General features: G+C 54.3%; 1 protein-coding gene across 3 annotated transcripts in view; it reads right to left on the bottom strand.

The window, feature by feature from the left end:
• The window catches only part of CLPB (ClpB family mitochondrial disaggregase), an 80,854-nt gene that overhangs the window by 50,945 nt on the left and 13,793 nt on the right, over positions 1 to 16,116 (bottom strand). For 2 of the 3 annotated variants that reach the window (XM_066990083.1, XM_048047975.2), the window contains 2 exons: positions 13,717 to 13,803; positions 1,282 to 1,385 (listed from right to left, as the gene is read on the bottom strand). In XM_066990083.1, coding sequence (XP_066846184.1) covers positions 1,282 to 1,385; positions 13,717 to 13,803 — 191 coding nt within the window. The remainder of the gene's footprint in view (positions 1 to 1,281; positions 1,386 to 13,716; positions 13,804 to 16,116) is intronic. The other variant, XM_066990084.1, reaches the window with a different exon arrangement.

Genomic DNA, 16,116 nt, shown 5'->3' with positions numbered 1-16,116 from the left:
TTATGTATTGGCATTCCATTGTTCATTTTTTAATGTTGTTTCATACATTTTGCATTCACTGCTACGGCAATCTGATATATGTGTGTTCTTACTTCCATCAAGGAGCAGGTCTATGGCACGGGTGGGTTACGGTGAGGGATGAGAGCAGAGAGCTTTTAAAAATAAAATAACGCCCTGTCAAAACTGTCCCCTCGCTGATTCATCTTCTTAACTCCACCTGTGTTTTATGAAGGGTTCAAATATTACACCTTCGTTAGACTTTTCTGAGAGCTTTCAGCTCTTAGCAGTGAGGCAAAAAGCTCAGACAGACCAACGGACGCTGTCCCCGTGCGATTTTGGCTTTGCAAAATTGACGGGGCAAACACGCACCCTGGAGAACCTACGTGGCGGCTTCCCCAGATTTCCTCCTTACACTGATCGGGAAAAGGTTCGACGTCGAGGCAGAAGGTGAGAGCACGCAACCTGCAGGCAGTCTGGAGACTGCGGGCCCTGAGGAGCCCCAGCGCGGGCTGAGCTCTGACGAGGTGGCCAGAGGCGACCTGGAGACGCCGTACATGAGAATTCACGTGCCACGTCCGCCGTCCCAGAGCTGAGGACGGCGGGTCAGCTCAGCGGTTGGGTGGGGAAGACGCCTCCAGAACCAGGAGGGTAACAGTCGGTGACATGTTAGCGGGGTCCAGCCGCCTCAGCTTCCCAGCAACGGGGATGACGTTGGGGTGAGACTGGAACTTGAGACATGGGCCAGGAAAAATCGTAACAAGATCAAATGACACCGCAGAAAAATTCCTTGGTTTAGTCTGAAGACTAAAGGGATGAGTCCGAAGACAAGGGAGGAAAGCCAGCATTAACACGGCCAAAATCCAGCCACAGTGCTTGCACGCAGGTCAGCATCATTCAGCTGTATTTCAGTTGGACAAGTCTCCCTTCATTTCCTATCTATTTGTAAGACGTAAGTCTAAGTCCAGCAGTGGAATACGCTGCCCTTCCCCAGGAAGTGGCTGCGCGTGTGTCAATGGGATGGTGCTCCTACCCACAACCTTGTACTGTGTTCTGGCTGTATATAAAAAAGTTACCTCTAGGATACTGGGGAATTGCTTCTCATGATCAACTACACACTGTTTTCTCTCACCTTCAGACATACACCCACCCACACATCACCAGTAACTCTGCATTTAAATAGAAGCTGAAAAAAAAGAGGTCAAATTTCCATTTCAAAGACAGAAAATGAAATTCTGGGGACCTCAACAACAAGCGCAGGTAGCCGAACAGGAACAGTATTACCTTCTAAAGAATGGAGGCCTTTTTCCTTGGCAGTCTCATACACGCTGCTGAATTCATCTCCGAGGTTTGGATCTGCATTAGCTGCAAGCAGGGTCTTCACCATGCTGTTACAAATCACAGAAGAGTAAGGCAGAGGTACAACACGAGGGATCAGAATCCATCAGAGTCTGGGAAAGGAGACAGGGCTCAGAAAGCCATCCTCAAACACTCCCAGCTAGCGGGGGGAAGTTAAACCAACCATTGCTGAACATTTCCACAAATAAACCACCAGCACGTCCTGAAAACAACGAGATGGGGGAGGCACTCGAGGCAGGGGTGACTGCAGGGCGACATGCAGTGACAAACACAGCCGTCCCAAGACCTGCACAGAACGTGGGTCCGTCGTGGGAGGCAGTTACAGCCCTGTAACTTTTTTAGTCTGGATCAGCGGCGGAAACTGTTCACGGCCACAGCAGCTGCTCAGTCAGAGCCAGAGCTTGGCTACCAAGTGGATTTTTACAACACTCTTCAAGGCATGGGAAGTAAAACTAGCTTGTGCTTTTACTTTTGCTTTTGGGAGGCAATCATGGCAGTAAAGTCTCCATTATTAAAGGCGCCATCCTACAATACAAGCGTGTAGCACTTCAGTATGAAGCATGACAAGAGGTAAGGCTCTGAAAGGGGCCTATTCACGCCCAAGGTCTCTGCTCTACAATTTATAGCTCTCACCTGAGCGGTCCCTCTACACCTGGACAGCTGATGGAAGCCACCCCTATAAAGGCAGCTCTTGCAGCCACGTTGGATGTGACATACAGCTCGTCCTTGCTTTCTTCTGCCCTCCCAAGAGGAAGCACCGAACTCAGCATTTCGAACATAGATTTCAACTGCATTAATTATACGGGTTCTGGAAGAAAAGCATTCAACTCCTGCACGAAGTTCAGTGAAACCTCTGTCTTTGAGAGCCAGACCATTTGTATGAGATCACCGCTGAAGACAGCCCGACCACCTGCAACCCAGCTCAGCAGCTGCCAGGACTTCTGAAAGAGATTTAATCTCTGGATTTGTAGAGGGCTTCCAATTACTGCATCTTATAGCTGTAGTGCCCAGCGGAGAGGCAGATCCTCCTAGGGCTGACCGGCATGGCAACACAGGCAGCATATTTCGTACTCCAACTATCCCCCAACCATCCAAAAGCTGAGGCTTTTGGTCTCCAGACCGGTAACGTTACCAGCACGCTACGGCAGATCAGCACGAGACACGCAGGCTAGGGAGCTTGGTGTGGAAGTCCTCCGTGTCTGCTTCTGAACCCAAACAATCATCAGGCAAGAATTAGATTTCTCACCACCTCCGAAAGCGGCTTGAAGCCAGTTAATTTTTAATTTTTTTTTTTCCCAGGGTTCAAGCTTCCCATGACAGCTAGACAGTGAGGCGTGAGTTAGCATTCATCACCGGTGACATGGCTCACGGGCTGACAGCGGCTCTGTGCGACGCGCACCGCAGCCTGACTGACACGTATCTGCAGGCTGCCTCTTGTCAAGTCACATTTAGAATTTAACTTAAGCTTCTCTCCCGTTTACCCCATAAATGCATTAGCGGAATAAAAGCTGGTTATTCTGTTCTTTGAACACGGTACAACAGAGGCAGACTCCTGCAACACTTCACCACGTACAAAGTTACTTCTGGGGAATGAAGCCCCACGCTGGAAGCCAGGGGACCCTCCTGACATACACCTCTGTGATCACACTGAGTTCGTTTACATTCATACATCAACAACGTCCTTACTTCTAAAATATTTAGGTTGAGACGCACTACATCTTGATCTTCAAACGGCGATTGTTAATCACAGCCCAGCGGGGCCCCGCGGAGCCGCTGGCCCAGCCCCACGTCCCGGCGGCTGCCGGAGACCCCGCGGAGGAGCCCCCAGCCCCTCTCCGGGCAGCCTGTGCCAGGGCTCTGGCACCCGCCCGGCACAGCAGCGCTGCCTGGGGCCCAGAGGGCACCTCCCGGCCTCCAGGCTGGGCCCGGGGCCTCTGCTCCTGGCCCTGGGCACCCCCGGCGAGAGCCCGGCTCCGGCCTCTGTGCAGCTCCCCGCAGGCCCCGGCAGCCGCGGGGGAGCTCCCCCGGAGCCTCCTCCTCTCCGGGCCGAGCAGCCCCAGCTCTCGCAGCCTCTCCTCACGGCAGAGGTGCTCCTGCCTCTTCACCACCTCACGGCCCTTCTCTGGCCTCTCTCCAGTTGCTCCAGCTGCCTCTTGGACTGGGGACTTAGTTAACTGCAATCATTCACAATTCAGTGTAGTCAGGAGCACGTGACGCTGAAGATGTTCTCAAATATTTTGAATTGTGCACCCGTGATCGAGGTAGGCACCTGACTGGCAGCTACATACTGGCACTGAGGGGAGATCATCTCCCCTACTTTCGGGTATCAGCAGCGGAGGACACGAAGCCTTGTGTAAGAGATGTGCTTGTCCCCTGCCAGCTGGCTCTCTCCAGACAGCCTGACTTCTCTTCCCGTTCATTCAGCAGCGTTGTTCCTGGTGCAAGCATCACCGCGTGAGACTACCTGCTATCTTCAGCACAGTCCCACCCAGTCAGAACCTTTCTGCCTCATCCTCGGTCCTCTCAGAACGATTTGCTGCAAAGGACAACAAACCTCCCCCACCACATTCAGGAAAAACGTCTCTGCTGCTCTGCTGCCAGATGCCACCACGGTAAGGCCACCTGATGTGGGAGTGCTGTCTCTCCACACCCAACAAGCCTGTAGGTCCTTCTGGACCACCTCAGGAGCATCAGTAAGGCGTGGGGAACAAAACTTATCCTACAAGTCCCTCAGCACCTCTCACAAGGGCTTTTCAGCACACACCTAGCTCCAGACCCATCCGTCCTGCACCGATCCGACGTAGCCCCAGGTAAAGGGGCGCTGCCTCAGCTTTCCTGCGAACTTCTACGGCTGCACAAAATGGAAAGCAAGAGAGAGCTCTGGCCACAAGCACAGCCAAGTGAGCCCAAGTGTGCAGCCTTCGCTGTGCAGAGCAGCTCCCCAGGCTGTTCCACCCCTGCTCACTACGCAGGTCCTCAGAGGCCCCTCAGTCCTGTTCTTGGTGGCAGGCTGGTGATGCTGGGCAGGAGGCGTGCCGTTTGTCCACAGCTACAAAACAGGAGAAATGAAGGTGTCACAGGCAGGCTGTCTGCCCGGAGGAGCTCTAGCGCAGGTCACTGATCTGCGCACAGTGCTTCTGGAAGATGAAGTGCTGGATTACTCCGGAGACATCCTGCAACTCCAGTACTGGGTGCCGGTCACCCAGTAAGTGATGCGGGAGAAATGCACTGGAGACGTTGAAGAGGCAGATCCCTGTGGGAAGCAGGAGGTACAGGATGGAGAACAGCGGGGCAGGCACTGCCCTGTTCCCCCATGGTTTCTTTGTTGAGGACCTCCACGCTCCTAGGGATGGACATCTAAACAGTGAGCGGCCCCAGGCGCAGCGGGACTGGAGGTTCCACCCAACACGCCGTGCTGGTGCGCCAGGGCACACTGCAGAGCTGAGACAAGGTGGGTGCCTGGGAACCTCATTGCCGGGCTTCACGGCAGGGTAAAGATCTCACCGCCGCTTCTGATCACAGCCTCCTCCTGCAGAGTCTCAGGTGGGAGCCTCGCTACTGAGCAGCAAGCCATCACGAGTGCAATCTGCCTCAGGTAAGCCTTTGATCGTTCTGCCCCAGCGGGCGACTTACTGTGAAGCCCTTGCATCCGGCACTGCACCTCTGGGGCAGCTTCAGCTCCAGAAAGCCATTCTGATCCTTCAAGTCCTTCGCAGCTCAGGTTCTGATACGGACAGACCTCCCTCTCGGACCCAGGCCTCGTGGCTGTCACCACCAAAGAGATCCCTCCACTCCCATTTCAGCTGACAGGCTGTGATATGTTTTAAGGTCCGTGCCTCTTCTTCATTTTAAGAGAAATGATCCCAAGTCCCAGTGTAGGACTTTAATCCACAACCTCGCAGCCCAGGGGTGAGATACGGGTACCGAATGAGTCATATGAAACACACAACGACTTGTAATTTCCTAGGTAACTTCATCTGTCTTCCTGTCCTGTTCTTAGTGACTACCTCGAGATGAATGTTCTTCCCAGGCACTTCATCAGATATCACCTTCATGTGCTTCTGGTGACTCTCAGGAAGCCCTTTCCTCTTCATTCGTGGCATATACCTCCAGCATTGCTCTCTGGACAACAACCTTTCATGAAAAGTTTAGCAGAGTACCGCGTGTGCTAGCTGCTCGGCAGTCTAAATGTGCAGGCAGGAGGTTATGGTGTCTGAACTGCTCAGCTCTCCCTATTAAGGACCCTTTCCACCATTTCCCCCCATCTATAAAGCAGAGATAAGGAACATTTCCTGGGCTCTTAAGACAGCTGGGAGGCTCAGGTTTAATAAGCACTGATACGATCTCTTACTGGCAAAATTTGGTGTTCCAAAACCCTGGCCCGCGCTGCCAGCTCTTTTTTCAGGCTCTGGGATCCAGCTCTGTAAGCAGGAAGCGAAAGGGACTCACTGGCCCGATAACACCGTGCTGTACATCCAGTCTCCCTGTCCAACCGCCTTCCAATCTAACCTCCTGCTTTTGGGACGTGTCGTCCCCTCCAGGCACTTCTGGAGCAGCCAGCCCTTCCTGGAATCACAAATATTGATCGTACCCATCCAATTTGCAGGTAATGGGACGTTCAAGCAAATTAGCCTTCAGGAAAGGTAACAGCGGAATCAAAATGCAGAGTAACCGCACTCATCGGCGTAAAGCGTGTGGATTGGAATAAGCAAAGGACTTACAAAAATCAGATGGCACTAACAAAGCACGCTCCAGCAATCTAGTCTCTGGTTAAAAAATCCCAGTTAAATCTGGTTAGAAATCCCAGTTTCCCAGGGGGAAGAGGTGTAGCTGCTTCCCGGGTCAAAAGGCAACTCCGGGGATTAATCAAGGAGGCTCTCTGAAGCACTGCGAGGCTCTGGTCAAAGTGCTACGGAAGGCATCCTTCTCTTCCGAGGTAGCTCAGCTACTGGGTATTAATAAAGGGGTGGCTTTTCAGTGGAGGACTCCCCGGTCAATATTCCTCCCGTTTAATTTCTCTTGGCACAGGTGTCGGGGCGGAAAACTCTCCACATCAGACACCCAGAGAGGGACACAGCCTAGAGCTGGCCTAGGCCCCTCCATAACTCACCTGTGCTCAACAGCCCCAACAAGCCGAGTTTTAATTTGCTGATCAAGTTTTCATTCGATTAGAGGCAGCGCCTATTCATCAGCGCGAATATAAATCCACAGTGACCCTGCCGATGACTCAGAGGGCAGCGCTTAGCTGAAGTTCGCCGGGCAGTTCAATCGATCGGAGAAAGTGCTTTCTGCTTTTAATGGCTGGACCAACATATTGTTAAATAAATAAATACATCCGTACAATGCAGGGGGTGGGGAAATCAATGACGAGGTGGCTGGACGTGGCTGGGGCTGCGTCAGGAGAGGCGCAGCGCCCGGACCAACCCGCCGGCAGCTGGGGTTGGTGAAGCACGAAGCCCGGTGATCCCCATGACCGTGAGTTAGCAGCACAATGCAAAAACCTGGATGCGTTTTGATATGCGGCTGCCCCGAGCTCTGGTGGGAGCCCCGGGTCCTGCCTGGACACAAAGAAGAGCCCTGGTGCGGCGATGTCTTAACTCTGCAAAACTCAGCAGGGGCAGGAGGTCCGGGGGGAGCCGCTGTTTGCACACAGGTGTTTCTGTGGCTGGGTGAGGTGCAGGAACCTGCCGACAGCGTCTGCTTGTGCCTCACCTCCCGGACGCTGGATGCAGAACATCCCTGGGAAGAGGGGAGCGAGGAGGGAGAGGCGAGGGTTTTTTTTCTGCTGTGACTGTACCAGCACCCTGCCCTGCCTGGCCTGCCTGCAGCTGGGTTACAGCCACCCAACTGATCAGAAACCAGGGCGTCGCTCACGGGAATCTCAAGTGGGGATGCTGCTGGGGCGCTGGGAGTGGTGGTGTGGGGAACAGCTGCCTTGGCCTGTCCTCGGGTGGGAGGCACAACGCAGCCACGGCCGAGTGGGCGCTGTTCCTCCAAGAGCTCTGCAACGGGACCCAGAGGGGGATTCGCTCAAACACGATGCCTTGGTTTACAGGAGCAAGCCCCCAAAGTGCAGCATCCGCACGGAAGGAAACCACGTGTAACTCCTCAGCTCTTTGACAGACACCACTAACGGCCACGTGCGCTTCCAAAGGCATCCAGCTATCTTGCCAGCTCTGCTGCAGACAGCTCTAAAATAGTTGCCTGAAGTGAAAGGAGTGAAAAAAATCATACAGAACAGATGTATGTACCTAATATAGGTGACAAGGCGGCAGCAGTTAATCACGTCATTGCCTATAGACAGAAAGCAGCTCCGATAGGGCACCCTTCACTCTAAGTCTTGGAACATACCCACCAGAATATTACTATGCATGATGTACTGTTATTGCCAATATAAAACATCTGTACAGCGCCTTCAGTGCAGCCTAGGTATGTGTGGAAGAGGCACACGTCCCAGCCTTCAAGAGCCAGCGATCCACGCCGGCACAGAGGGAGAGCTTCTTCCCAATTGCTCTCTGTACGGAGAGGTGGAGGAGGGCGAGGCGAGGGAAGGGGCCAGGCTGGCCAGGCTGCTGGTTCTGGTTCCTCGTGAGAGCCTCTGGCCCCCAGCTCTGTCATCTAGGTAGAAAGACAGGGAAGGAAAAGGATTGCTGAGGCACAGAGCGGAGTCACTTGTCTTTGGTCATTGCCCTCTGAGTCCTTGGCAGGGAGGTGTTGAGAAGGAAAGGCGTGGAAAGGAGAAAAGATCCAGGCCTGAAGATGGAGGCACAAGGAGAAAAGGGTGTGCAAGAAGCCAAAGCTGCAAAAAGGAAATAGGGGAGAGGAGAGGATGCTGGAACAGCTAAGGGAGGAACCAGAGGCTAAAGCCCCTGATGAAACGAGAACATGTACGTCTGGGAGGCAAGGGTGGGAGCTCACACTGTGAACTGGATGAACGAGCAAGACTCACTGAAAAGCACAGGGACGGGATGATTCAGCAGCACAGAGCACTGAGGTTGTCCCTTGCTGCTTTAAGAGAACACAAAGGGGTCTGTGCTGAAGGACACCCATGGGAAAGGGAGCTGGGGACGAGCTTCCAACAGAAAGCATCTGTTTAAAGAAACGCTCTTTAGGTGGAGCTGAATTCTGTTCCTGCCCCTCCTCCTGCTTTCCCTGCACTCGCTGAGGGCATCTTGATAAGATCTCTGCACAGCTGCTCAAGGCACTTAGTGCAAGACTGAAGGGCTCATTTACGTGTAAAACAAGATGGGTACGTGAAAAAGGGCGCAGGAAGATGGACGGAAGCCCTGCAGTTACAAATCAGCAAAGAGGAAAAAGGGAAGCTGGAAAGAAGAGGACTTGTGTGCTTAACCTGAGAAAACACACGCAAACTCCCTCAAAGCAGGCAGCTACCTGCCTCACTCCCACCCGCACTCCCCAGAGCCGCACCTTGTCCTAGCAAACACCCCCCGGAGCAGAGACCTCGCTGTGACAGAGGGCCAGCCGCAGCCAAGCCGTTTTGTGTTCTCTCCCCCCGCTGTAAAACGTGGGCGCTGGTGCTGCTGAGAAACCCGTTACCTCGCCATGCAGGGCCTGGACGGCTGCGAGGCAGTCCCCGTACAGCCGTGCCCTCCTCCCCACCCCGGAGTTACGCCTATAGCTCTGCCATGTACGTGGCCAGCTATGCCTAAAGCTCCGGGAGCCCTAAAATCATGCTGACTGCTTCCCCTCCCCAGGGCACTGCTGCGTCTGGTTGCATCGATGGTGACGGACAGAAGCGGAACAAGGTGCGTTGGATCAGAACTACCCGACATCATCCCACCGGGGCTGGAAGCTTCCAAGCCGCTCTGCGCCTTAGTTTCCCCCTCTGCAGCACCAGTCTGCAGAACCTCTACTGCGTGAGGGGCTGAGGGGTGACTCACTATTTCACCCTCGTTTCATTTCTGGTGGAACAACACAACCCGGAGTAGCTGTATGCGGAAGAGAAAGGCAAGACGTGACATAACAGCAGCGCCCGCAATTCTCTGAACTGGCTACAGAGAGATGGTGACAGGACAGGAGACACACGGCATTGTCACTGCCACTTCTGCTGGCACGGATCAAAGCGTGCTCGTGTTCTCCTGGGGTGCACAACGGAGCCTGACCCCAAACGCATCTCTGAGCTGGTAATTTTACCCGGTCTGCAGGTCACTGGACTGCAAGTGCAGAGGTACTTAGCCTGCTGCGGTACTAACTGCTTTGTTTTATTTTATTTATGAAAGCTTATTTTAACGAAGGCACAAAACCCACAAAGCTCTCAGCAAGCATTTAATTAAAGCTTAATTACTATAAATACGTTAAATGTGCAAAGCTAGCAGGTACGGCCAAAAGAAGAAAGCCCCTAGCAGTGTTTTTCACACAGACCATAAATCCTCCCTCTTAGCATGGATGTCTTTCCATGAGAATTAAGAAACCATTTTAAAATAGGTCTTGAGATTCGGCAGAACGGGCTTTCACAAATACTAAAGAGGAAACAGACTGGGAGCAACTCCAAAAGGAAAAATTACGTGAAGAGTAAGGTGCATGTGTGTGTACGTGTGCACGGCCACCCACCTGGGTTACTCTCCAGGCCTTAGCAGGGACGCAGGGCTGTAAGACAGCACCGCAGAACGCAACAAGTGGCAGTTACACGTCGTTATGTTTAGACTGAAACCAGCATCACTGCGTCCTTCGCTACGCTAAGGCTCCCCCAGCAACAGGAATTACAGCAGAAACCCTCCTTTGCCTGGGTAAACGTGGTCACAGCTGATCTGCCTCTATCTCAACCCGGTTACAAGCTGTCTTATCACAGAGCCGAGGCATTTGGAGCGGGGCCCCTGCTCACTTATAAAGAGCAACCATAACGTCGATCTACCCGCGCTTCAGGAAAGGTCTAGAACAAGGAAACACACTTATTAAGAGAACAAAAAACGGAACACAACTCATTCTACAATATTTTTATACCATCTACATTATTTTATATCATCTAAGTTATCTCATCTAAATTTATACAGCAAATTCATAAATTTATAACAGCAAAATCAGACGCCATACCGCAGTCATTAGCAGCCTCCCTTTATTTTTGTAATTGGCATCTCAGCAACGTCTGGGGGCTTGAACTACGACTGGCACTGTGCGCTGTGGCCCTGGGAATTCGTAGCGCAAGAGAGAGCCCCAGTGGCATACAGAGACACATACAGCATTCAAAGGCCAGTAGGAAAGGAATAACTCCCCCAAGCCACCCAGCAGCGACCGAGTGGATCCCAGACGTCGCGGCAGCCCAGTCCCTCTCCGGTAGATCACACAACTAATTCTTCTTGTTCACGTGTCCGCATTTTCTACAAAACGTGCTGCTGAGGCTGACGCAGTCCAAGCAGGGATGTCAGCACTGAGCCACGCTCTCCCGAGGCACTGCTGAGGCCTTGAAGTGCCGAGAGCACGCCCTGCAGCGCGCATACCGCCCGCCCTGCCCCACTCAGCAGAGCAAAGTGCCCGGTGCTGGTGCCAGGACGATCCCCACGTGCGGAAGGTGACCGCTCCCCCGGTGCCCAGGCAGCGGGGACACGGCACCTCTGCCTGGACCTCACGCTGCTGCAAGTACCGGCACTTCTCCCAGCGCACGCAGTGCTACGAGGCTGAATCCAGGAGGGTCAGGAGCGCTTTGGGATTCCACGGGAAAGGCTCCGCTTCAGCACGACGTCAGGCCAGGACTCTGCTCCTTCCCAGCTACGCACCCTTGAAACCTACCAGCAGAAAGGCAAACCTCCGGTGGCAACGCACCAGGATCGCTACTCAACGCCTCGAGATGTTTTGGACACAGGAAATTTTCAAGAGGAGGAGAATGATCATTGTTTCGTTGAAAAAAGGAAAGACAGACCCCAAAGATCCCTGCTGGCACCTGGGATTTCATCTTGTAGCTGATGGCAGCTGACAGGAGTCATTAATGCAGCGCCTCCAAAATTAAATTAAACATATGGACTGTCGCTGTCTAATTGGAAGAGCGAGGGCTGCGAAAATTGGGAAACATCACAAAGCTAAAGGACAGGTCACGGAAATCTCCAGCAGCACAGCAGAGACTTGAAACCATAGTCCTACTTTGAAAAACGACTTGGGAAAGACAGCAATTTGGGGCCGAAGGCTTACTTTCTCTTAGTGGTTCTAACACGAAAGCACTCACTTCAGCTGCCGGCGTCACGGCCCCCCGCAGCCACGCTGGGTGGCTCGCGCAGGTAGCAACAACATTGAAAAAGAAGCGCTCGCAGAGCAAGCCGATGAAGCTAAATTGAACGACCTTGTAGTTCTCGCAAGCTAAAGGTGCAGACCCTCGCTCAGCGGCTGCATCTTGAGCACCTCCGAGCCACTGGTGACCTCCCTGCTGACGTCCGAGCCAAAGACCCAGCTCACCCCCCCCGAGGCTTTCCGACTGACGAGCTGAGAACCCAAAGTCCTAACAACTTGCAACCCACGGTCAGCTGCCGTGGCTGGGCAGACCCGTTTCAGATTATCGCTCTTCATGATGGGACCACACTCTAAAAAAAAAAAATTCTGCATCCTTCTGCAGAGCGGAGTAAGTCGTGTTCAGACCAGTCCCCAGCCGAATGTGTATAAAAGGACTGAGAGAGACCCAGAGCACCAGCAGGCACTGCGTTTGGAAGGGACAAGCGAAGTGTTTAAAATTCTGCGGGCAAACCTGTGCTATCGAGCCGAAGCCACCAGCTCCCCACGCTCGGCTTTCTCCACTCCCGCATCCGACCGCACACACAACGCCCGGCTCTGGCGGGCCCAGGTCAGAAAGGTCAGCCTGCGGACTGCATCTGCGAGCAAGCGATCTGTAGGGAACTGCAAACACTCCGGGCGTCGTGTTCCAGCTCGCTACACTTCCCAGCCGGCGGCGGGACCCCACTGCGGACGTTACAAAGCCAGCAGCAGTACGGAGGGCCAAAAACCTGCCTGGCGTCACCCCAGAGGTAGCAACAGAGTCGTTACACCAGGAGTAAGCTTGGCGGGCTGGCATTAATGTGTGCCTCCATGAAGTATCTAATTACTCTGTCCGTATATTGTCAGAGACACGTCCTACCGAGCTTCAGATACTCGAGGACTTCTAATTTTCAGTTAAAGCCAAGATTCATCCAAAACGTGGGAAAAATGAGCACAATTCACGCCACACGGCCAGCGCTGCTCTCCTGCCAGACCCCCAATGCGACGCGCTGCTGCTGCTCTGCCAGCCCGGGTGCCGAACGCCTGGTACTGCCTCGATGTTTTCATTAGCATTTCTACCTGATTTTAGGCAATTACTGTACCGTGAACGGCCTTTCTCCCCGTCTCCTCTTAGCCTTTGCAACTCGGGAAGCCCTGTTCTGGTCCGCCAGTCACTTGGAATGGTCAACAGCCGTCACACTCCACTGCTGACCATTGTCCTCCGGCAGAGGTGGGAGGCTCCGAAGCCCGTCCCTCTGCGGACGGGCAAACAACGGGGCCCGTTGCTGCTCGGACATCAAAGTTAAACAAACAGTCCCAAGCCCCCGCCTCTGTGCCCGTCGTAAGGAGCTCCCCGAGGAGGTCGCGACTTTCAGCTTGTCACAGCACACATCAAAGTTTGCACCACACACGAACTCGGCACACGGATTCGAATCGTGTCGCCCGAGAGCGGATATTCGGCCTTTGTGCCCTGCTTTAATCCTGTGTTTTCCCAAGTAATTAGGCTTTTTTGCTTATGAACTTGTGACTAAGTAAAGCATCCCTGAGAGGGTGTAACATCAAAGCTCATTCTCCCGCCTGTCCCGCGTTTTCTAAAATTGGATTTCTCTTTCTCTTTTTTCTTTGAATAAAAAACTAATTGAATTTAGTTGTAGACCGAATATATTTAAGAGTGCCTCTAAAAGGTTACAAGAAGCCACAGCGATCATCATGGGAACTCAGGAGGGAGGGCGCAGCGTTCAGCCTTTTTGCTTCATAAAGGCCTAGCATGAAAGACCCAGCAAAGGCCCCGCAAGCTAGGAGGGACGCGGCTGCTCTTACGGAGCTATCTGAGCCCCTGGCTGATGGCCTGGCGTTACACTACCTGCCGAGTAACATCCCGAGGCTACAGCCTCACCAGGTGCCAAACCCGGCGTGCTGCCGCGGCACGGCACTGTCAGCCCAGCGGTCACCTCCCAGCCCGCAGAGCAGCCGCCCTCCATCTGTCACACAATGCACGGGGCAACGAGGAGCGAACAGCTCCCTCGGGCCCAGCCGCACAGCGCGCCCCAAACCGCCCAAACTTCACAGAGACTCTGCGGAGCTCAGCACGACCTCATCAAACGGGGAGGCAGCTACGGAAGGAACCGACCCCCCAGGTGATGGCGAGCGCCGAGACGAACGTACCTGGAATTTCTGTTGATAGCTGCCACCATGAGAGCGGTCCAGCCAAGCCTGTGCCTCGCGTTGACGTCCGTGCCTTCCAGCAATAACCTGGGCAGGAGGGAGACAGGGTCAGGAAGGAGGAGCAGAGACAGCACCCCGAGCACACCGGAGCTAATGACACGACACAGAGCGTTCCACTTCCCAGGCACCCATTCCAGTGCGGCCTCGAAGACCCGACGTGAAGTCAGTTCAATTTCTCAGCGGCTATGAAACTCAGGCAGACTGGTAGGTGACACCAAGTGCTGCCCTGTCAAGTGGCCCAGTGCCAGCTGCCTTGATTGCTTTTTTCCTCATTTCCTTCTTCTGTTCAGCCTGGCACCCAACGACCCAACCAGCAGCATGACGGAGAGCGAAGCTGATTAACCTACAATCTAACGACATGTTTGAATCGTCAGCCAGCGTTGCAACCGGCAGGATTTCAGAAGAAGCTCAGGAGATCTCCCGAACACGTGCCAGTAGGAGATGCTTTGCGCTTCTCATTCACAACAAGAGAACAAACGAAACAAACTCAAAAACTGAGAGGCATCAAATCACAGCCCCACAGCGTGGCTGAGGCTGGGGGCACCCCTGGGTGCCGCCGCTCGCTCCCCCTCGCCCCAGCGGGGCCCCGCGGAGCCGCTCGCCCAGCCCCACGTCCCGGCGGCTGCCGGAGACCCCGCGGAAGAGCCCCCAGCCCCTCTCCGGGCAGCCTGTGCCAGGGCTCCGGCACCCGCCCGGCACAGCAGCGCTGCCTGGGGCCCAGAGGGCACCTCCCGGCCTCCAGGCTGGGCCCGGGGCCTCTGCTCCTGGCCCTGGGCACCCCTGGCGAGAGCTCGGCCCCGGCCTCTCCGGCTTCGCTGCCCTTTCTACAACTTCTGACCCTGTAGTCCCTCAATCTTAGCACCTGACTCCGAGCGCTTGCCTTAGGACAGCGATGTGTCACCACAAACTAACTCCCCCAACCTTGCTCGCTTTCACGGCCAACCAAGGGAAGCCAAGAACCTGCCCTAGCCAAACCCAGGCGAAGGCAGGGCTCTAACCCGCCCCGGCCACTTCCCCGCAGCTAAAGGCAAGGGACGGATCCCTGCAGAGGCTAACTCAGCTCATCCTACACCAAGTGCAAAACCCAGAGGGTACGAAGGGAGCGTCTGAAAGCGCCGTTGCCTCCGTTGCCCGCAAGGCAGGAGGGAAGTTCAGACTTCAGGCGCAACTTGTGGAGCGCCCGAATTAAATGAGGTGAGACGAGGTCCGAACCCTACGCGTTCGGGTGCAGCACCACGGTCCCGTTCCCGCCCCAGAGGACGGTGTGCTGCAGGAATTAAGCCAGGACGGCCGAGGGGGAGGTTTCAGAAAGCAGGAAGGGCTACGGCTCGTCCTCCTTCCCTTCCCCAAACGGAGGCTGTTCCACCTGCCTGGTGTGCCTCGCTGCGCAGCACGTCCCTCGCGCAGCGGGGATGAGCTACCGCTAAACCCGAGAGTTGTGAGACACAAGCGAAAAGCCAAGTTTCAGCCGTGCAAGCGCCAGACTGGTGCTAAGTATTTAAACCGGCGCCAGACCCGCAGGTAACACAACTGCACAACGGCAGCTGAGGCTGCTCGCGTGCACCGAACGTCAGATCACTCCTTCAAGGGCTCAGACAGGGTACGTGCCTGAATCTGGCTACCCTCTTTTATTAGGTTAAATTAACTGCCCCCAGCCTGCTGAGGTGGCTACCATGTCGGACGGTTAGTAAAGACTGCTGGGGTAGAATTAGAGACAAAGAGCGAAAAGCTCCCCTTCTCTCCTAAAAAAAAAAAAAAATAAATAAAAATCATCTTTCTACAACTGGAATGACCATAAAGGAAAGCGCGAACGCTAGCCTAGCACACACCCACAGCTGGACACAAGGTCTGTGCAAGCCTTCCTCCACCTTGTCCTAAACCCTCCCCATGGTTTCCCTAAAAACTTACCCCAAGATCAAACATTCTCCAGCCCTACAGCTACCCCAAGCAGCGATGCCAGCGCCTAAGCTTTGGCTCATGGTTGAGCATAGCTGAATACGGCTCTCCCTGCTGGTGTGAGACACCACAAAACTGTTACCCAAATCAGGTTCCTAAAACGAGCTCCTCTTTGCTCCCCTCCAGCCGTACCTTTGTACCCTATCGGAATGAGACTGGGAGCATGAGAGCGTGGGAGGCAACGGGCAGAGCACTTCAGGAGGCACGCCGTGCACATCAGCGGGTACCAAGGAGCAATTTGCTCCAGCCTTTTTTGACGAGAGAGCTACCGAGTGCTCTGAGCTGCTCATCAGGTTCTCGAACTGAGATGCTGCAGTGCCGTGACAAGTCCGGAGCCTGTGAGAGGCCCTGTGCCCAGGGAGGAAAGGTGTCTCCAAAAAAAAT

This window comes from Anser cygnoides, chromosome 1 (assembly GCF_040182565.1).
Source record: "Anser cygnoides isolate HZ-2024a breed goose chromosome 1, Taihu_goose_T2T_genome, whole genome shotgun sequence".
Classification (NCBI taxonomy): domain Eukaryota; kingdom Metazoa; phylum Chordata; class Aves; order Anseriformes; family Anatidae; genus Anser; species Anser cygnoides.
This window is presented reverse-complemented; position numbering and strand designations above follow the sequence as displayed.